The 23,124-nt window shown below is 37.3% G+C and overlaps 1 protein-coding gene across 2 annotated transcripts in view; it reads left to right on the forward strand.

Moving 5' to 3' along the window:
* Positions 1-19,853, forward strand: part of Acvr2a (activin A receptor type 2A) — an 85,650-nt gene extending 65,797 nt beyond the window's left edge. Inside the window, exons 5-12 of one of the 2 annotated variants that reach the window (XM_060390130.1) lie at positions 1,286-1,309; positions 4,699-4,842; positions 6,535-6,678; positions 9,432-9,577; positions 10,981-11,095; positions 12,557-12,695; positions 15,089-15,219; positions 16,166-19,853. In XM_060390130.1, coding sequence (XP_060246113.1) covers positions 1,286-1,309; positions 4,699-4,842; positions 6,535-6,678; positions 9,432-9,577; positions 10,981-11,095; positions 12,557-12,695; positions 15,089-15,219; positions 16,166-16,360 — 1,038 coding nt within the window. In that variant the 3' untranslated portion in view covers positions 16,361-19,853. The remainder of the gene's footprint in view (positions 1-1,285; positions 1,310-4,698; positions 4,843-6,534; positions 6,679-9,431; positions 9,578-10,980; positions 11,096-12,556; positions 12,696-15,088; positions 15,220-16,165) is intronic. The other variant, XM_060390131.1, reaches the window with a different exon arrangement.
* Positions 19,854-23,124: the final 3,271 nt, after the last annotated feature.

The following is a 23,124-nucleotide window of genomic DNA, read 5'->3' on the forward strand; positions in this document are numbered from 1 at the left end:
GAAAGCAGTAGAAAAAACAAAACTAAACTAAAGCACTCACAAAAGGGCTTTCCAAGTTTAAGGCCTTTAAAGTTTAAGACTATTTTTAATCATTGTGATAAAAATGCAGCAGTAATAACTATTAAGGTCATATAAGTGCAGGCATATATATGTGTAGTTTTTAACTAGTTTCACCTTATAATTGTTAAAAAAAAATCTGATGTATGGCATGGAGGTGTGCATCTATAATGTACAATTCCACAACTTCAGAGGTGGAAGCAACATCAGTAGCTACTTTTAGGAGCCTAAGTAACAGTTCCAAACTACCCTGAGCTGTTTCAAAATTAAAAAAAAAAAAAAAAAGAATGTGAACAGAAAGTATGACTTGAAGATTCTCTGCAATATTACATATACAATATATATGTATATATTGAAAATCAAGAGCTCAGACTCCCCTGGGTCAACAGATGGAAGAGCAAACAAAAAGAACCCACTTGGAAGGAAGGAAGGAAGGAAGGAAGGAAGGAAGGAAGGAAGGGAGGGAGGGAGAGAAGGAGGAAAAAGAGAAGAAAAGAAAAGAAAAAAGAAAACAACAAAACAAAACAGAAAGGCCGGCAGGCTGGGTGTGTTGATGCATGTTTGTAATCCCAGCATTGGAGAAGTTGAGGCAGTTGGGTTCCTGGGGCGTGCTGGTCAACCTAGTCTACTTGGGGAGTTCCGGGCCGCTCAGAAATGGCACTTTTGGAATGGCATGGTTGTCCCCTAACCTCTGTGCATACATCCCTGCAAATGTATGTACACACCCATGAAAACCATTAGAAACCCTCCTCTGAGAGAACTGTTTCTTCAGGGCTGTTTTCTGGTGTTTGTTAAGGGCAATACTGCCCTCTGCTGTTCAGAAGTCAATTTCACTCCTGTCTCCTCCACCAAATTGCCTTCTTACTCTCATATGTTAGAATTTAAAAATCTTTTCAAGTAATAAGTAATATTTAAAAAAAAAATTTACTCACTGGCTTGAAGCCCACTAGATCAGGTAATTTAGACTTATTTTTGCATCAAAATTTATTTACTAATATCTTAAGGAAGATCAAAGGATTTTTCCTTTACGTTTTTAAAAATAACACTTTCCTCTGGTTATAAGGAATGTGTTCTTAATCCTTATCTTTAAATTATAATCCATTGAATCACTGTCAACTTTTAAGAAGCTAAATCATTCTTTCTTTCACCTTTGTAACTGATGTGTCATTTTTCATTTCATTCTGAATATGAATCGTAATTTCTTTTGCCTGTGTTTTTTCTTCACAAGCACGCCTTTCATATAATGATAGAGGTAAGATGCATTGATGTTTGTTTTATGGTTGTGAAAGCTTTTGTAGACGCACACAAAACATTTGTCCTTAAGAGTTTTGTTATTATTGTTGCTTTAGTTTACATCCTTTATAGTTCATCTACTTTATTATAAAAGTCCCCTTTTGTATACAAATATGATTCATTTGACAGAGTAAAAGCATTTGGTTTTGAAGGTTTGTTAACAGTATTTATACTTATCTAATGTAGAAATAACTATTTCTTCTGAGTAGAAGATAAAACCTAATGAAGTCACTAGCCTTGGAAACCCAGTATTTCTAATTTTTATAGTATTTCAAATGTCAGCCTGTACTCATTCAAATAAGAGATGACTTTCTGGTCTAGCTCATTATCTGTTAACTTAAAATCTATATTTTCCAATGTCATCTCCAGCAAATGAATTAGCTAAAGAAATAGCACCTTTGAGAAATCTGTTGCTGCTGGGAAGGTTGGGGCTATTTGGAAAAGAGTGTACACTTAACTTGGAAATAAGCAGAACTGATCACAGATGTCTTTGCTGCACCCTTGAACAATGTCCCAGCGCGGGCATACTAATGCCACTGCATGGGGCAGCATAGGGCTTTGCCAGTAACTGCAACTTCAGCATCCTTTCTGATGTCTTGAGAAAGAATAGTCAGAGCAGCTTCTGATGAGCATCTTCTTAGTTTTATGTTTTAAATGGTCATTGGTAGAGCCCTGGGAACTGAAGGGAGAGTCTCAGAAATTCTGTAGTCCTTAGAGTTGCTGCCCTCCAAATGTTTCTGTGCAGCAAGGCAAAGCTGTGCTTTATGGATGCCATCATTTAAAAAGTGTAAGCTCTCATTTGTCTTCCTAGGGGGTTAGATGTTTAATGATTGAAGTCCCCATTCCTAGAAACAAATACTGAGTTTTTCTGAATAAATTGCTATAACGATGCTAATAAACTTGAGTCATATCTAATATTCTTATATAACATTCTTATATAATAAGTAAAACTTAGATTTTAGGATGCATTTAAAACTTCATCCTAGTAACTTCTTGTTAAAAAAGCAAAAAGGTATATCGATGAGTGATACAATGTATTTTGTAGCTATCCATATTAAGAAGCTTCTCTTTTAACCCAATCTTAAGTATTTGTGAATATTAAATTATAATTAAGACTACATCTTAAAAATTTCTGGTGTTGGTAAGAATGAGCCTCTATAGATCATTTTATTCCCATTTAAAAATTGGCCTGTATTTGTTTTTTTTAATTTAAATTTTCTATACTGTTAAGAAAATTTGACAGTTGTGTGTTTTGTAGCAATTAGAGGTAGAGTTTTGGGTAAAATTGTATTAACTGTTGATCCAAAATTTCTCTCTGCAATAACAGTATGTTAAGAAATTTACCAAGGAAAGCTTTGTAAGTTTATAGGACCTTTGAAGTTTATCTTTGCATCTGGAAAACATTTAACATACTTTGAATTACTGTTACATTATTAACCTGAGATGTTGACGAGATAATCTTAATCCTGTTTCATAGTCTGGACTCATGTCTGTGGTTGGTACCCTTTTGAACAGAGAATAAATATGTGTAAGTTATCTCTAGAGACGTTGGTCAGTGTATAAAAGGCTATCAGATATCATAGTGTTTATAGCTGTATAGCTCTCTTTTCTCCCTTTTTTCAGTTATTATCCGAGGATTGTTGTATTGGTGTTTGGCAAAGCTGATCCTTGTCCTTTCTCTTTAGTTATTTCTTTGTATGTTCATAGACACTTATTCTTGGACCTTGCCTACTGGATGGTTTTCGTTGCCTTTGGAAGAGTAGTGTTCACCTTTTTCTCTCCAGTCTTCTCAGTCTTGCTTGTTCCTGTCAGTAGAATCTTATTACAGGCAGAGATGGTTAGTTGTAGAATGGTAAAGGAGAATATGCTTCCCACAGCAACTTTTCAGAGAAATGGAGATTTCCTTCCTTAGGAATCTCTGTGCGCCAGTCCTTCCTGTAGGCTTTGTAGGCAACCTTTTTGTGCTAAACAAAAGTACTTTTGCTTTATTAACCTTTCATATTTTTAATTTGGGAGGAACAGAAACGTCGTAACCATTTAAAAACGTGACTTTGGAATGTTTGGAAGTCTTCTGCCTTACTTTTAAAAATAGGTGTTTTCAAGCCTTCATATAAGGACTGTCTAGAAGTTGCATTCTTTTTTCCTATGATACTTTGCATTATTCACCCCCCTGGGGGGGTGGTTAATTGTAATGCTTGATAGAAACTTTTTAGACTCCCAAACAGGCTAGTGGCTCCCTGAAGGATGTCTCCAGGGAGCACTATAGGTCTTGGAACATTTCAAAGATCTAAAAAGGAAGAAGAAAGTTATGGTGAGATGCAATGATCTTGGATAAAATGCCATTTTTAAGTATATGAAATACCATCAGGAGTCCATTCTTGCCACAAAAATTTTGGTTCCTTCTCACAGAACTTAAATAGCCTTTGAAACATTTCTGTTGCTTTGTCTGTTGGCTTTCAGAAGCTTCTTACATCTTGTTTTAGTTGCGCAAAGTAAACTGATAGAACACTTTCGGCAAAGGGTTGCCATTCTGTTGTAGGGAATTTTCTTTGCTGTTTTCCTTTTCATGTATTATTCTGTCCCTATTTTTAAAATTCATTATAGTAGCACTCTTGTTTCCTATTCACACTCCATGTTTCTGACTATGCATACCATTTTTCTAGATTTTATTTGTACTTTGTTTTATTTTTCTTTTCAATTATCCTCAGAACATATATATATATATATATATATATATATATATATATATATATATTTTAATTTCTAGTCAGTTTTGGGGAATAGTTAAAAGGATAAACTATTAGTATCTTGAAAAATAAGTGTGAACAAAATGCTTATAGAAACATTTCTTTTAAATGCTTTTTATATACTTGTTTAAAATGACTGGGTATTATGAAATTAATGAAGAAAGAGTCAATATTAAACAGGCACTAGAGAATGTAATAGATTTGAGATTTTTTTTTTTTCTTTGAGAAATGATCATACTTTGCTACTTTGGAACTTTCTAAGTCTGTATCCTTTCAGAGAATATAAACTGCATGAAACCAATGGCCTACTATTAAGAGTGTTCTGAAGTTCACAGAAAGCCTTGGGGACATTGGTCCGAGGAGCTGCCCAGTATTCCCACTTGCTGTTTAGTAGTAGCAGGAGTGCTATGTTAGACATCGCTTGCTTTAGTGCTTCGCGCTAATGCCCAGCAGCTCAGTCCCTGCAGGCTGAAAGTTAAGGTCATAACGTTACAGTTCCTCATGAGCTCGCAGTGTCCATTAATATACTAACCCTTTTCTCATTTCAGAATCAATGTCTTCTGTTCTGCTTATTTACAATATTATTATTGTTTATCTCTAGGACCCAGGACCACCCCCACCTTCCCCGTTACTAGGTTTGAAGCCATTGCAGCTGTTAGAAGTAAAAGCAAGGGGAAGATTTGGATGTGTCTGGAAAGCCCAGTTGCTCAATGAATATGTGGCTGTCAAAGTATTTCCGATACAGGTATGTTTATTGATGTTCTCTACTTTCTCTACCTCTATTTTAAAGCTCTCACTTGTCAGGACACGATAGTTCATCAACAGTCTGAAAACACAAACTATATATTCGAAAGTGATCCTTTGAGATAGTTGGGAAAGTAGTCTAGCCTGTTTGTGCTGCTGTCACATCTGAGGAATAGAATGACTTACTGCTGGGTTTGCTGGCAGTATTTGAATCACAATAAATGAATGTATAGTCTCTCTTTTGTTAATAAAAACTAAGGTATTGCAGTTACAAAAATAAAATCACCGAGCGGTTTTCTTCTTCTCTTGTCAGGAAAGAACAACAGATTGTGTGCTTTACTTTAGAGTTGCTGTCTGGAGCTCCCTGGCCAGACTTTGATTTCTTTCCATTGCACTTTGAGTCCTTATATGTAATTATTGCAGTTTCTGTTGGTAATTTCTTAGTGGTTTCCAAAGGTTTCCAAAGTCTTTCTTTACTTAGTTTTCCCCTTAAGTGCGGCTGCACTTGTCACGCCGCCTGACCTACGGCAGTCTTGCATCTCCGCCGCTGCTACTTTGCTGCACTGCTGGTATACTGTAGAGGTCCCATTTCCCCCTTTCTCTGGTGATACATCCTTGTGGCTGATTGTACCCTTAGTAATGAAGTCTGAGCCACACTCTCAGCCTACATCACTCCAGAGTTACTATAGAAAATGGTATCCTTGATATACCTAGGTTTTCCCTCCTCACTTTTTCGCAAGACCATCCCGGAGAGTCTGTTTCTGTGTGGGCAGCAGTGTAGCTCTTTTAGAGAGAAACATTGTGTTTTGCTAAGATTGATAATAAGAGCCATGCTTCAAGTGTGCGAGGAATCTTAGCAATTAGAAAAAGGCATCAGATATTTAGAAATGACGGAAGCCATTTTATCAAATGCTTTTATTGACAAAGTAATGATTTGCGTGTTGCATGTTCATATATCATCTTTATATACATGGAGTAAGCACTTTAGCGACCAACAGCACAAGTATTCTTTTAGTTTCCTGGAAAATGAATAGTTTTATAAAAGTCAGAGGAAAAGCCAGAATTTAAACTAATCTTGGATCCAGAGATTTACTTACTATACATTGTAGTGTAACCCATTTTCACTGTCCTTTCATAGTGAAAAGAAACTAATCTTTTGTATAGAAGTATACAGTAGACACAGATAACTTGCAGGAAAGAGTAATTGATAGTTTAAAAAAAATAAGATACTGTTAGCTTTTGGGGATAGGGAGGGCAGGCCGAAGAGAGACTGTTCTCTAAGGTATTTAGTCTGTCTGTATTTGTCTTTCAGGCAGACGATTGTGAATAGTAGCATAAGTAACTTCACACCTATAGTGTTTGCAGTAGCTTGTAAGCAGAATGTGCTGCCATTTAAGATACAGAAATGCAGTGATTCTTGTTGAATGCTTATGCTTATAAACTTAGCAACATAGGAAAGTAGATTTTGAGGAAATGGGGTAGGACAAGGATTTATTTTGGATTATTGTTATTACCTGTCACAGATTTCTTTTATAAAAAAGTGAAAGATCACTATGCCTAGCTAATTTTGTTGTTGTACCACTTACACTTTGCTTATTTTGTTCCTATTTTAGAACGTACTCTAGTATAATCTTAGTGTGATTTATTTTCTTATACTGTTGTGTTCTTACCATGCTTTATTTTTTTGCTATAGGACAAACAGTCCTGGCAGAATGAATATGAAGTCTATAGTTTACCTGGAATGAAGCATGAGAATATACTACAGTTCATTGGTGCAGAGAAACGAGGTACCAGTGTTGATGTGGACCTGTGGCTAATCACAGCTTTTCATGAAAAGGTAAAATGACTTAATAATTAAGATTAGTTAAGCTGGACTTGCTTTACCTACCTATTGTCTACTTACTATTGTATTTCAAGGGAACAGTATGGTATCACAATTGATTAATACCTGATCCAAAATATACATTACTCATAAATAAAAGTACTAAAAAATGACTTTCAGAAAGAACAACTTTCTACTTAACCCTCTTATCATAGATCAGCTTTAAGCTTTGATTTCCTGTGCTGCAATTACTTCTCTTAGGAGGACTTTAGAACAGTATAAACAATGTTTACATGAATTACTTTTGATACTGTTGGATTTTTATGAGCCCCACTTGTTTTTTAACCTGAAATTTTTTTGCTTTGTTTTTATTATTATCATGTATTACAATTTATTCAATTTGTATCCCTACTGTGGCCCCCTCCCTGTTCTCCTCCCAATCCTACCCTCCCTCCCTCCCATTATACCCCTCCCCTAGTCCATTTATAGGGGAGGTCCTCCTCCCCTTCTTTTTGACTCTAGCCTATCAGGTCTCATCAGGACTGGTTTCATTGTCTTCCTCTGTGGCCTGACAAGGCTGCATCCCCCAGGGGGAGGTGATCAGAGAGCCTGTCACTGAGTTCATGCCAGAGAAAGCCCTTGCTCCCCTTACTAGGGACCCCACTTGGAGACTGAGTCTAAGAGCTACATCTGAGCCTGGGTTTCAGGCCCTCTCCATGCATGGTCCTTGGTCCATGGTCTCTGCAGGGCTCCCAGGGCTCAGTTTTTTTTTTTTTTGTTTGTTTGTTTGTTTTGTTGTTGTTTTGTTTTTGGCTCTGTTGTTCTCCCTTTGGAGCTCCTGTCCCCTCTAGGTCTTTCTATCTCCCACTTCTTTCTTAAAATTCTATGACCTCTGCCCAAAGTTTGGCTATGAGTCTCAGCATCTGCTTCATTACCTCGATCAGTAAAGTCTTTCAGAGGCCATCAGTGGTAGGCTCCTGTCCTGTTACCTGTCTTCTCCTGCTTCCAATGTCTATCATATTTGTCCTTTTGAATGAGGATTGAACATCTTCCCTAGAGTCTTTCTTATTGTTTAGCTTCATTAGAGAATATAGATTTTAATATGTTTATTCTATATTATATGGCTAATATCCACTTATGAGTGAGTAAATACCATGTGTGTCTTTCTGCTTCTGGATTACCTCACTCAAGATGATCTTTTCTAGTTCCCACCATTTGCCTGCAAATTTCATGATTTCCTTGTTTTTAATAGCTGAACAGTATTCCATTGTGTAAATGTGCCACAATTTCTGTATCCATTCCTCAGTTGAGGGACATCTGGGTTGTTTCCAGGTTCTGGCTATTACGAATAAACCTGCTACAAACATGGTTGAGCAAAATGTCCTTGTTGTATAGTTGAGCATATATGCCTAGGAGTGGTATAGCTGGGTCTTGAGGAAGCACTATTCCAAATTTTCTGAGAAAGTGCCAGATTGATTTCCAAAGTGGTTGTACAAGTTTCCAATCCCACCAACAATGGAGGAGGGTTCTCCTTTCTCCACATCCTCTCCAGCATGTGTTGTCACTTAAGTTTTTTATTTTAACCATTCTGATGGGTGTAAGGTGAAATCTCAGGGTTGTTTTGATTTGCATCTCCCTGATGACTAAGGACGTTGAGCATTTATTTAGGTGTTTCTCCGCCATTCGATATTCCTCTATTGAGAATTCTCTGTTTAGCTCTGTACCCCATTTTTTAATTGGATTACTTGGTTTGTTGGTGCTTAATTGCTAAAACAGTCCTGTACAATAACATCTTCTGGAGGTATCTCCATCCCTGATTTCAAGCTGTACTATAGAGCAACAGTAATAAAAACCGCATGGTACTGGCATAGAAATAGAAAGGAGCATCAGTGGAATTGTTTTTAAAGAAAAGTCTTCTGTGTAGTTCAGGCTGGTCTCAAACTCATTTTTGTGTCTTGCAACCTCCCACATGCTGGAATTGTGGATTTGTGTTACTGTGGCCAACTAAGATAGTTTTTATGAGTGTCATCACTGTTGAGTGTGAGTGGCTTTATATATTACTTAGTGTTTTACCATAAAGATCATATACCTCTAATGAATGGGTATGTGTGTCTGTGTGTGTATGTTTGTGTTTGTGTCTGTGTACACCATTATGTGTAAGATGCATGTGTAGAAATCTGTGCCTAATATTTGGGCGCCTTCCTCAGTTGCTTTTCATACTTTGTTTTTGTTTGAGGCAGGGTCTGTCACTGAATCTATATCTCACTGATGCTTCCAGGGATCTAAATGAGTCTGTGCCCTCCTAGCACTGGGGTTATAGAACTAACGTTGGCCTGAGGATCTGAACTCAGGTCCTGATGCTTGGGTGACAGGCACTTTACCAACTAAGTAATTTCTTCAGGATTACTCTGTATGGTAGTGGTTATTTATGTTTTCAACCTATGATGTCAGTGTGTTTCACCGAAAAGATTAGTATTTTTTTCTAAGACATTCAACTAAGTCTTTTTTCTTTTCTTTCTCTCTTTTTTAACCTCCTAAAGTCAAGGAAATTAATTTATTTTGGTAATAAACTTTTTAAAATTAGTCTTTTGTAGTTGAATGTTCATTAATGTGAATTGAAAGGAAGTTTGAACAACTCTGTGGAATTTTTATTTTTTAAGTCTTTCAAAGGAATGCATTGTCTTCATATCCAAAGAAAAGTTTTCATCTATGTAAAACTTTCATCAAGAGCTTATGGTTGTTTCCTCTCCCCCTCCTCTTTTCTTTAGGGTTCACTATCAGATTTTCTTAAGGCTAATGTGGTCTCTTGGAATGAACTTTGTCATATTGCAGAAACCATGGCTAGAGGATTGGCATATTTACATGAGGATATACCTGGCTTAAAAGATGGCCACAAGCCTGCAATATCTCACAGGTAGAACAAGAATTTGTATTGTCTTTCCATTAAACTCACATGTTTACTACTTAAACTTTTAATTGTCAAAAGTTTTTTTTTTTGCCCTGGTTGTCCAATCATATTTGAAGAGGTGATCATGTTTTAAAATTAGGTTTGAGATTGCCTGATGTAATTTTGGGTAATGTACATGTTAATCTCATTATTAAAGTGTGACTAGCTCATGTTTTAATTTGTCTAATTTCTGAAACCATGTTCAAGAAGTGATTTTAACTCAAAAATTTGATTTACTTTAAAGTCAATTTTTAATAGATACACGGTGATGAAATTAAGTGTAGACTAAGTATTTTCTTTGATTTTTGGATGACTGTACATATAATTCCTTGATCTAAAGTAGAAGATTGAGAGGAGACAACTGTTCAGTGAAGAAACTTTTACCATGTATTGAAAAGGAAAAGTGTTTGTTCCTGAAAAATAGATTTAGTTGACCATTATTATAACTTCCTTGTAAGAATAGGAAATTGAGTTGTCATTGTCTGTTCAGTTTAAAAATGGCTGTTTTAAAAGTAGGTATTAACATATTGATATAGCAACTAAGTGAATGTCATCAGATTCTGATTTTTGCAAATCATAAGTGACATCTTTAGAAAGGGCTCCTCTTTCTTTCATCTTCCTTCATGAGTCAGCCTTCTATTAATATACTCAAATTAATCCTTCAGACCTTGCCAAAGTTGTTAGCTATAGGAGCCCTGAAAATGTTTTGATACTGAAACCAGTTGGTTTCTGAAGCATTTGACTCTTCTTCCATCCTGTTGTGGGTCTAAATGATGATTTCCTAAGTGTCCCTGTTGGTTCCAGCATAGACATTTTTGCTTTGTCTTTAAGGTAAACTAGATGGATTGACTTTTCAAAGTACCAGGCTCTGATTTATAGTAAAGGGCTTCTGTGCGTGGACCTAGAGGTACTTTCCTACAAAAGTGGCCATGCAGTGCAAGGATCACTGCAGTGTGTTGCCAATCTAAAGTGGAAATTTTATCAAAGGCTATTTTTAAATCTGTCTTGTTTTTCTGAAGTTACAGGTTCTATAGAGGTTTGTAGCTACAAGATCTGAAACATTCCCATTGCCTTAAAGCAATAGTAAATTTTATGATTATGTGGGCGTGACATAGATGATACGTATTACTGGAATGGCTGTTTGTAAAACTGCTTTTATGGAGAGCATATTTTCTTGGTCCTGCTAAGCTGGGTTCGTTACTTCGTGTGCTTTAGCCCAGGGTTGGATTCTGTCTAAGCATCTTATCTCTTTCTTTGCCTTTCATACTTTTAAATAAGGTTATTTTTATAACATATTCCATATTCTCCTCCCTTCCAATAGAATTTTTTTAAGATAACTTGTTTAAAATACTTAATTTTTCTATTTATAGGGACATCAAAAGTAAAAATGTGCTGTTGAAAAACAATCTGACAGCTTGCATTGCTGACTTTGGGTTGGCTTTAAAGTTTGAGGCTGGCAAATCTGCAGGTGACACCCATGGACAGGTAAGAACGACCACTATAAAACATGAGCAAAAAAATAAGCACATCTTAGTTTTAAGATCAACGTTGACTTGCTCTAAAGTTGTTGAGGTAGTGATTGAGTCATCATCTAATCAGGAGTGATATATTTTACTTTGAGAAGCAACATTTTAATACTGTTGTCAACGCAGGTTAAGCAAGCACTAGAACAATGTTTAACTGTGGCAACATTGTTTTTTGTTTTTCAAAACAACTGGTCACAGAAGAATCCATTTCCAAGTCATTTCACCTTCAGTAAATTCAGTTTTCTTTGGCCAGCCTCCCATCATCCTAACAGTGGAGGATAGTGGGTCGCTTCTCATGACCACGCACTATGTTCTCCTCATTTTCTACACGACAGTTTCTTGCTTCTGACTCTATATCTACTCATCAGCTCTTTAAAAAATTTAGTTGTTTGTTTGTTTTTTAAATTCTTTCTAGAGTTCAGAGCTCCTGAAAAGGTCAGAACGAGGTGCCAAACTCCAGTTATGGATTGCACAAGGCCAGAGGAGAGGAGAATACCCATGTATTTTATTCTCAGGAAAAAAAAAAAAAAAAAGTGAAGCTAGGAAAGGTGTTTACACTTGTATAGATTCCCTTTTTGTTTTTTAAACAAGAACAGTTTAGGGACAGGAGAGATTGCCCAGGATTAAGAGTACTTCCGGCCTTTGCAAGAACCAAGTTCATTTCCTCACTCAGGCTGCTTAGAAATGCCTGTAAGATCAGTTCCAGGTGACCCAACATCCTTTTATGGGCTCTGTGGGAACCCACATTCACCACGTGCACAGAGCTCCTCCCTGCCTATGCAATTAAAAAGAAAATAAATATTTTCTTAAAAACAGTTTGAAATGTGACATATCCTACAAAGCCAAATTATTCTTTCAAGGCTTTGTTCTTATTAGTTCTCTTTCAAATTATTCAGGTTATTTTGTTATTTCTGAGTTTTCTTTTCCTTCCATATCTTGTTGACCCCCAGGAACATAGCTGTGCGCAGTCATGACACACTGAGTTCTGGCAACATTAATTAACACTTTAAGATTTCTTCAAGGTAATGTCAGCGGTTGGAGAACACTAGAAAAGCTGACATGCTTGTTTGGGGAGAATACTAGTAAAAATGTTTATGTTGAACAGAGAACTTGAGAGTTTTACTCGCCTGTCCTTATTTTCTAAAAACCATTTCTAAATGTGCATATAACTGCTGAAGTTTGGTCAAAAGCTCATTCACCATTACCTAAGGGTGACCTCATTGATGCCTATGCTGCTTCATAGATATACTTAGGTATACTGTCTTAATACATATACCCTGTGATGTTACAATTAGGATCTAGTTACTTTACTCTGGATAAATAGACCGTATTTGGTTTTCTTCCTACAAAACCATAAATAAAACATTAGTTCATAAAGTCAAAAAGTGAGTACTGTTTGATTTAAAAAAATCTTTTTCAGGTTGGTACCCGGAGGTATATGGCTCCAGAGGTTTTAGAGGGTGCTATAAACTTCCAAAGGGACGCGTTTTTGAGGATAGATATGTACGCCATGGGATTAGTGCTGTGGGAACTGGCTTCTCGTTGTACTGCTGCAGATGGTAAGGGAAAAAGCATTTTTTAAAGAGTATATATGCTACATTTATGAAAAGTTATTACACAAAGAGGTAAATAACTACATTTTCTTTCATGGACTCCAACAGGTGGCTGAAGATGCAGGAGGCAAGGTGAACTTGGAGGGGCTGGGTATGAAAGGAACTGGCATTGACACTTTGGAGGTAGAAGTAGGTCAGATAGCACATACTACATTGTTTAAGAACATCTATGTTGTGTCCTTCATATCAAACCATGACTTGGTGTCATGTTAATGCAGCAGGCCCTGTTGTTAAGTACTGCATAGTTAAGGTGATTGAATACCTTCTAGAGAGTGAACTCTAGAGTGAGTCAAGTGTGAACAGTCTGTCAGGCATCAGTAACTAACGAGGTTTAGTGCAGTCACTGGTGAGAGATATACAGTGTGATGGAGGGGTTAAGAAGAGTTACTTTGTAGGGAAAGGGGTTACTGGGACACATGAATGGCAACAGAAAAGGTTGGTAGGTGCTCATTTTTCTTAAATGCGTTGTAGTGTTCTGTAAATACTTAAGAGCAGGCTATGTCACAAGGCAGAAATTAGGGCCGAAGAAAAATGAACCATATTGATAAAATGAATGTGTTTAAATTTGTGTCTGGTTGGGGCCGGAGAGATGGCTCAGCAGTTAAGAGCATTGGCTGTTCTTCCAAAGAATCCAAGTTCAAATTCCAGTACCCACATGGCAGCCCACTACTGTCTGTAACTCCAGTTCCAGGGGATCTGCTATCCTCTCAGACACATCCAAGCAGGCATAACATCAATGTACATATAATAAATAAAACATTTTAAAAATTGTTAGTTCAAATTCAGCAGTTCTTAAAATTCACCAACTCCTATGAATCTTGGAGGCTCAGAAGATGGGTTAGTTCTTAACATTGGTTAAGCTCTTCCTTCATGAACATTAGTCATGGCTGTGGTACAGATGCAGGCAAAAAAATTAGACACACACACACAAATAAGTAGGCTTGGCTGAGTCCTGAGAAGTCTGTGTTTTACAAGCCACCAGTTGATTGATGACAATGTCATTTACCTGTGAACCAGACAAAGATTGAAATTCTAGGATATTGGTACTAAGTTACTGGATGTACATAGCAGTTCTTCAGCCACCCAAAGGTTCCCACAGGGCTGGTGAAATGGCTCATGGGCAATCTTCATGACCCCATTTTCGTCCTGAGTCTCACACAGTGGAAGGCAAGTTGTTCTCTTACCTCTGTATGCATGTTGTGGCATGCACAAAATAGTACACACCGAGTAAGTGTAGTAATAAGAAAAGACAGTTCCTAAAACTCATACAGGTCTGAGTCAGTGCCTCTTGCAGTTCATATTTTCTTTGAAGTATTTGGTGCATTTTTATACTTTGCATAAGCAAGGTTCATTTGTTTCTCTCAAGTCAGTAACACTGTGCAGTAGTGATGTGTTTTGAGTGAAGAGGAGATAATACAGAGATTAAAAGCACAGATTTCAGATCAGATTCATATTTCAACTCCACTTCATAATAGTCAGATAGTTCTGTCCAAAAGCTAACTTTCTGAGCTATCTTATTTACAAAATAGAGCAGATGCCACCGTCACTAGGAGATAAACAATAAAATGTAGGTGTGTCTAGTTCTAAATAAGAATCTATTGAATTTGAGTTGTTAACTCTTAAGTGCATGTTCCTATCTATCTGAGATCTAAAACAAGTTATGTTACTGAATTAATTTTGTCATGAGGTACATTTTGACTTGATGGGAATTCAGGTTGAAGTACCCTTATTAATTAAACATAAAATAACATTGAAAGTATTATAAATATGCTTGTGAGAGAGGACTGGAAGTTGTGAAGTACACTAATTCCTCATGCGGTCATGTAGGGTGTTTGAGCACACCACAGAAGTAATTATACTTAGGTGGAACTAAGTATAATTACTAAGTATAATAACTAAGTCTTCAGAGGTGCTAACACCTCTTAATATTAACATTCTGATATGAATTGCTGAAGTGAGTCTTCTGAAGAGGGATTCCTAGCTTTGATTTCCAAATACTGATGCCCTTTCTGATACCTAGACATGGGCATTCAGCATGTGTTCCAAAAACAGTCTGGTGAGGTGAAATACGAAGATCAAGAGTTTGAGCCAGTCAAAACTATTTAGCTTGACCCTGTCTTAAAAAAGTAGTCATCAAAAACTCCTAAAAACAGACCTTTTAATTTCTCATAAATTAGATTCTGGTCCTAATTGTATCTGGTGATACAAGTCTAGCTGGGGGTTCTTTTCTCTTTGTATTATCGAATATCAAATGGGAAAATACGGATACAGAATATATTTTAAAGAGCTTGTACTAGTCAGGAAGAATTTAAATGGATTTTCCTTTTTTTACATTTCAGGACCTGTAGATGAGTATATGTTGCCATTTGAGGAGGAAATTGGCCAGCATCCATCTCTTGAAGATATGCAGGAAGTTGTAGTTCATAAAAAAAAGAGGCCTGTTTTAAGAGATTATTGGCAGAAACATGCAGTAAGTTTATACACTTATTTTCCATTTGAAATTTCAAGAAAAACACTTTTCAGAATGATGTTTATTCTCTGCACGTTTTTCTTCTGGGAAGGTGGTCCTCACACAGATGTTTTGTATCGAAGTTCAGAGGCAGAATTAGGGCTTTGTCTGAAGTCACCAAGCCTTACAAAGAAGGCTCCTAACTAGTTAAGATCTAGTTAAGTTCAAGCAAATACATCCCATTTTAAAAGCTACATGAGGAAAGAAATGCCTGGATCTGAATCCATGGGAAGCTGGATAGCCTTATCATTATTACCTTCTAATAGATGCCATTTTAACACTTATTTAGCACCAAGTGTTCTCTCCTCCATGAAGTCTTAGTTAATTCTTTCAGGCTTTCAAGACTTCACTTTACAGTTAGAGCAGACAGAACAGCATAGAATTGTGCTGGTAATTTGCTGTTAATATCACTAGAAATTCAAATAAAAGTAACTACATCCTGAAGCTAGAGATAGATTCTTCATGGGTGGCCTTTTAATCTTTAACTGCATGGGAGAAATGCTAGTCTCAACTAAGAAAGTGATAAAAAAAAAATTGGTACCCACATTAGACTTGGTTGTGAGTCTACTTGAAATGATCATGGATTATTGGAACTTAAAAACATATTCCTGCTGTGAATCCCTAATGCTTGGAAAAGGTGACATTTTTTGATGGCATGTAAAATTACATTCAATAAAACTGGATTTTGATCTAGCCATGCTATTTCGAATGCTTTAGGAAGAAAGATTAAGAGTTTGAGGCCAGGCTGGCCTGCATAATGAATTCATTAAAAAGAGCCAAAGTGAGTACTGATCAGACTTTGCTGATCTTGAAACTATTACCCATGAAAATTGCTATTTCATTATGACAGTTATCCCATTTCCTGTCAAGAAACAACAGCTGTTAAGTTTGACTGTTCTTCTCTTAGGGAATGGCAATGCTCTGTGAAACGATAGAAGAATGTTGGGATCACGACGCAGAAGCCAGGTTATCAGCTGGATGTGTAGGTGAAAGAATTACCCAGATGCAAAGACTAACAAATATCATTACTACAGAGGACATTGTAACAGTGGTCACAATGGTGACAAATGTTGACTTTCCTCCCAAAGAATCTAGTCTATGATGGTTGCACCATCTGTACACACTGAGAATTGGGACTCTGAACTGGAGCTGCTAAGCTAAGGAAACTGCTTAGTTTATTTTCTGTGTGAAATGAGTAGGATGCCTCCGGGACATGTGCACAAGCGGCCCCTTGTGGAAAGCATGGCTCTGGGAGACTTACTGCATCGTCTGCAGCACAGATATGAAGGGGAATCTAAGGAAAAAAGCTGCAAACTGTAAGGAACTTCTGAAAGATGTACACGAAGAATGTGGCCCTCTCCAAATCAAGGATCTTTTGGACCTGGCTAATCAAGTGTTTGAAAACTGACGTCAGATTTCTTAATGTCTGTCAGAAGACACTAATTCCTTAAAAGAACTACTGCTATTTTTTTTAAAATCAAAAACTTTTCATTTCAGATTTTAAAAAGGGTGACTTTATTGCATTTGCTGTTGTCTCTATAAGCGACTACTGCAATGCCAACATGACACAGCTTGTGAATGTGTGGTGTGCTGCTGTTCTGTGCACATAGCGTCATCAAAGTGGGCACAGGAAAGAGGCTTCCAAGCATTACTTTACCCTCCCTCAGCAAGGTATACCTCAGTTCCACGGTTGCTAAATTATAAAATTGAAAACACTAACAAAATTTGAATAAATCAATACGTGTTTTATAACAAGGTATTACAAATTCACTGTGTTATTTAAGAAAAATGGTAAGCTATGCTTAGTGCCAATAGTAAGTGGCTATTTATAAAGCAGTGTTTTAGCTTTTCTTCTACTGGCTTGTAATTTAGGGAAAACAAAAGTGCTGTTTTGAAATGGAAAAAAAATGGTGTCACCCCCCACCCCCCTTTCATCTTCTATCCGGGTCCCAAAATATCGCATACTTAAGTAGTACTTTTTTCTTTAAGGTGTGCTGTGTTTGGGAAATATTTGAAAACATAAAGCATGATTTAAATTTTTTAAGTGAGCTGTGACACTGGAAAGCTCTTCATTTTATCTTTGAAAATAGATTTTTTTCTTATTTATATATGTAAAATTGTGTGTTTCTTCTTCTCATCAAACAGTGTGCGGGATATTCTTATCACTGTTTAGGGTCACCTCAGGAAATGTCATGACTCAGAGCTCTTCACTCTGCTTTGAGACTTGTACCTTTATCACTATACTGTGTGGTGCCATCTTGTCAGAGTAATATTTGATGTCTGTGATATGAAGAGAATTATCTTAGGATAGAGATAGTGACCTTTAAGCACAGATTTCAGATATTACTGCTTTAAAGCAAATCAGGGATAACAAGTTGAACTTATAACTTAAAATATGCAATGACATTTAGAGGTAACCAGTGCTGGTATAAGGAACACAGCCTAGCCTACTCCCGAAGTTACTTTTACAGCTAACTCTAGATAGTTCATACCTTATCCTTGTGAAGAAAATTGAACTGATGACAAGTTGGTGCCAGAGTGCTTTTAAAATCAACATTAGAATACGATTGGATTCTTCCTTAAACTTACACAGGCCCAAGTAAAAGATTATTTCCCTGAATGTTTAGATTGCCAACAAATAGCCAGTATTATGTTATATACATTTTTTTTTTGTCGAGTCACTTTAACATCCATACATTAATTTTATAAACTTTGTACATGTTAATATCAGGAGCTCACTGTGAATGCATTATCTTCAGATGGCTAAGACATCATACACTACATTTTACATAAAATGTGCATTAATCTCTGGGAAGAATAAATTGATTATAAATAAATAGGTCAACAGACTCCAAGCAGGGAGGGGAAAGTAATAGCATTCTTGTCTGTATGCCGCATACTATAGAGAACTGTGCATTGTGTGTGTACCCAAGGTCTCACTCTATTCCTAAGATTGCCAAGTTCAGTGTTCACGGTTTTGATTTCTGTGTATTTGGCCTGTCAAATTCTTGATTTAGGTTTGCATCCACTTGTAAACTAATCAAGGAAAATCACTAAAAATATGCATACAAAGAAATTGCTACTCTCCATAAGCAAATTCCTATTGCTTATAAATACTCAACCTCCTTTAAAAAGTGATAAAAGATGGATATTATGGGTTAGGAAAGCACTACAGATAAATTTTATCAAGACTGGTTCATGATATAAAATGCTTTGTTTTCATGCTAGGAAATTTTTTTTTTTTTTTTTTTTTTTTAGGAATCTTGGGTATTGTATGTAAATCTAGCTTATCAATTTTAAAACGTGTATTCTCTTGAGAACTACATTAACAGAAAGCCTTTTTTATAAGCAGTAAAGTAAGAATGTTCCAGTGACTACCTGTCCTTATACCTATTCTTGTTAAAACTTTCTTTTGCAGGGCATTTTAGTGTTTGGTTTACAGTAAGTGCAGAGTGGGCAGATAAAAAGATTGAGCTTAGGGACATTGAAAAAGGAAAATCAAAGATTAAAAGGATTTTTTTTGAGGGAGATGGCAAACTTCGACCCCTGTAACTCTTCATGTGTATGGTGCTCATGACGTCTTGTACTTTGCCTTTCTGATACCCACCAGAACTGCTGCTCTTACTCTACCTTGCCCAGATCTCCCATGTGAGAAACGCTTTATGATCAACTGCCATAGGACTGATGGATTAACCAGTGTTTGAATTTATTTGAAGTCTATCTATGCCCTGCACAGATCTTGTATGTACTTTAGATGCTAGGAGTTTTAGCATGTGATTTGTGATTCTTGTTTGGACGTTTTATTACAGGTACCTTGTGAATTCCAGAACAGAGACTGTGCCTCACAATTATTGGTCCCATGAACTTGCACTACCTTTCATGGTGATATTCTGAAAATACAATCAAGAAAAACAAAACAAAAAAACACCAACACCTTTGGATTTAAAAATAGAATCATGTATCACAAAATTATGAAAACATTGCTTCTGTCCCCTTTTCTTATCCTTAATAGTCACCTTTAAGTAAAGTACAAATGGCTGGGGAAAATACCCTCACCAGAGAGATGGTAGTTTAGTGGAATAGACTGATTACTGTTTTCTAAAAAAAATAAAATAAAAAAAAAAGAAAGAAAAAAATGCTTCATCAGATATTTTCCAGTTTCTCTTTTTTACTTTTTTGAAAAATTACTTTTTAGGAACATTTGGTATAATGTGCATAAAATTATTTACAATTTATGGACAAAGATACAAGTAGCATCTTGATTAAACATCATTTACCTCAGATATTCAACCAGCAGTACGTTTTTTATGCAGTCTCAACCCGTATCTCCCTATTTGTTACCTCTCAAAATATTGGTAAACAATTATTTTAGCTTTACTCTGTATTTCTCGTCAGTGTTTTGGGCACAGGTTGTTGTACTACTGTCATATTGTACTTGCTATTTTTTTTTCTGCAAGTATTTAACAGAAAGCTAAAAATGAAAAAAATCCCCATAAAATCCCACCTTGAATAAGTGATTGTTAAATATTGTACAAATAAAATGTATGCTATCCCCATTCCATCCCCATGTTAAATAAAAAATGAATATGGTATTACTTGCACATGCAGTTTTTCTTTAGCTATATGTGTAATGTTATTAGAGAGAGTTAACAGCTTTCTAGTTTACAGTGAGGCTTCTGTCTTGAGATTTTCAAGGGTGGGATAGTTGTAAAAGCAGGGAAGTTTGTGAATTAGGGCATTTTCCTTCCACTGTTGTCTAATCAGACTGTATTTCTACCCAAGCATCTATGTTGGTCCTTCCTGCCCATGGAAGGAACCCAGAAGCTTATTGGTAAAGTCACAGTGCATTTCATCAGATACTGTGTGCTCTTAGAACAACGGTGAAGGCAGTAACAAACCACACTGTCATCTACGTGAAATAAAAAGGCATACCATGGTGCAGTGTGTGTGACTGCTACAGAAACTGTTCTGCATTGCACATTCTGCAATGTCTTACCTCTTTAGGTCAGTAGATACTATGTCCTAACATTGTAAGACATTGCCATATGGAAATCTGAACAACAGATTTTAATTTCTCAGAGACATATCTGCATATAAATCAGATGCCTTTTAAACAAGATCCAAGTTTTCAGTAGGCCACATGGAGGAAGCCTACATGGAAAGTCCTTTTTTGTTCTTCCATTGACTCAGTTTGGTTTTTTTTTTTTTTTTTTCACAATTATAAGGTGAAACTAGTTAAAAATTGCACATATATATGCCTGCACTTATCTGACCATAATAGTTAGTACTGCTGCATTTTCATCACAATGATTAAAAATAGTCTACCCAGCCTGTTTTTAGAGCTGAATATATAGTTGACAGATCTTCTTCAGCTTTTAAGCAGCATGTAAAGAAGTTTAAAAGTCTTAAACCACTTTATTAGGTTCCTTAATGAGGGATTTTTGTTTTGTTTTGTTGAGACAGGCACATGCTGTGTAGGCCAGGCTGGCTACAAATGCTTGGATCCCTTTTAACAAGTCTCCTACATGGTGAGACTATAGACATCTTGTCCAGCTACAAGGTTTTAAAAGTAAAAAATTCCAGAGTGCGTGGAATCTTATGTAGGAAGTGGGAAATAGTAAGATCTGGAGAGGACAGGAACCCCACAAGGTGAGCAACAGAACCAAAAAATCTGAGCACAGGTGTCTTCCCAGAGACTCATACTCCAACCAAGTACCATGCATGGAGATAACCTAGAACCCCTGCACAGATGTAGCCCATGGCAGTTTCGTGTCCAAGTGGGTTACACAGTAATGGGAAGAGGGACTGCCTTTGACATAATCTGATTGGCCTGCTCTTTGATCACCTCCCCCTAAGGGGGGAGCAGCCTTACCAGGCCACAGAAGATGACAATGCAACCACTCCTGATGTGATCTGATAGACTAAGATCAGAAGGAAGGAGAGGAGGACCTCCCTTATCAGTGGACTTGGGGAGGGGCGTGTGAAGAAGGGGGAGGGAGGGGGGGACCGGGAGGAGAGAAGGGAGGGGCTTATGGGGGGATACAAAGTGAATAAAGTGTAATTAATAAAATTAAATTAAAGTCAATTGGCATGGAGCAAGTCTCGCCCCTGGGGGCAATGGTCTCCTGAACCTACTCAGACCTCGGACACTACCACTGCTAGTTCTAGAACTGACGCAGAATGTTCCAACGAGGGGGTTAAGGCTTCTCATAATATTTCCTATAAGCCCACACCTGTTTGTCTATATCCCCCATTTATATTCATTATTAGCCAGATAGAGCCAAGTAATTGTGGTAATGATACTTGCTTTTTTGCCCAATGCTGCAATGCTAGTAAATTTAGGTATGCCCTGGTTACTCGCATGCCTCACTGGGTGCCTGTGCCCGTTGATGCCCCTCACGCTATGACTCTCTTCAGACAGAAAAGGGATCTTGGAACTACAGCCACCATTGTTACTACCATCTCATTGGCGGCTGTTGGAGCTACCACCGGGGCATTAGCCATGAGTCATACTGGGCAGACTGCTCAGACCCTGAATAATCTTTAGCCAATGTAGCTCATGCCTTAGTTGTACATAAAGGAATTAATGCTCAACTAAAAGGAGGCTTGATGGTGTTCAATCAGAGGATTGACCTCGTGCAGGAGCAAATTGATACCCTATGGCAAATCGCTCAACTTGGCTGTCAATGAAAATATCCTGGACTTTGAGTCACTAGCATATAACATGAGAATTTTTCCTGTGCTGCAAATCTGTCTAAACAATTGTCGAGCTATATTTTAGGTAATTGGACTGGAGAATTCGATACTACGATGGAGCAGCTGAGAATGGCCATTGTCACAGTAAATTCTACCAGAGTGGACGCAGGACTAGCCACAGGATTATCAACATGGATTGCTGCAGCCATGAATCATCTGAAGGAATGGGCGGGCATGGGAGCGTTAGCAGGCCTTCTGGTGTTGGTCTCCTTGGTTTGCCTGTGGTATATATGCAAGATTAGAGTCTCCCAACAGGGTGATGCAGCCATGATCATTCAGGCCTTTACAGCCATTGAAGCAGGACATTCGCCCCAAGCATGGTTGGATACCATAAAAAGCTAAAATGTTATGCTCAGGATGCGAGGCTAAGCACTGCACTCAGGGTCAGCCGCTTTGGACCCAGAGAAGAGCATGTCTGATTGCATGCGGGTTGATGCCCCAAGTCCCGCCTCTGAGAAAAAGGTATTGGACGGGTCTGATGCTCTTTGGGTGGATGACACCTAAATGAACATCGGTACAAAGTCCCAATTTATTTCTAATATCAGAGATCAGACCTCTACTCTTGCCTGATGCGTCTAAAACAAAAAGGGGGAACTGTAGAGAGCTGCGGAATGCTATGCCTTAAAGATGGAGCTGGTTTCCGCCTTCCCGATGGTGAGTGCTCTCTGTCACGAACAACTCCACATTTGGCTAAGGCTGAGGATCTGGCTTGCTTCCATGTATGTGGACCTATCTGCATTGCCCCCGTGGCACGCCTGGGTTGGCTACCCAGAGGCTATTTAAGCTGTGGGCTGGCTTTCCCCAGGGTCCGAGGATTGTTCAAGGTTCCTGAATAAACTGCATTGAAAAAAAAATTAAATTAAAAAAAATAAAAAAGTGTAAGAAAAAATTGAAAAATTGCTTTCATTCAATAGTGTGTTAAATACTTTGAAAAAAAAAAAAAAACCCTGAAAATGTGTTGACTATGTCATTAAAGTACTACGCAAGCCTTAGACTTAGTTACTACAGAAATAAAGCAAAAAAGGTAGTCTTAATACACAGAAGGCCAAACATGTTTTACTATAGGAGAGGCTGTGCATGAAGAAAGTGGGTTCTAACTGTGAGGTGTTA

This window comes from Meriones unguiculatus, chromosome 8 (assembly GCF_030254825.1).
Source record: "Meriones unguiculatus strain TT.TT164.6M chromosome 8, Bangor_MerUng_6.1, whole genome shotgun sequence".
Lineage (NCBI taxonomy): Eukaryota > Metazoa > Chordata > Mammalia > Rodentia > Muridae > Meriones > Meriones unguiculatus.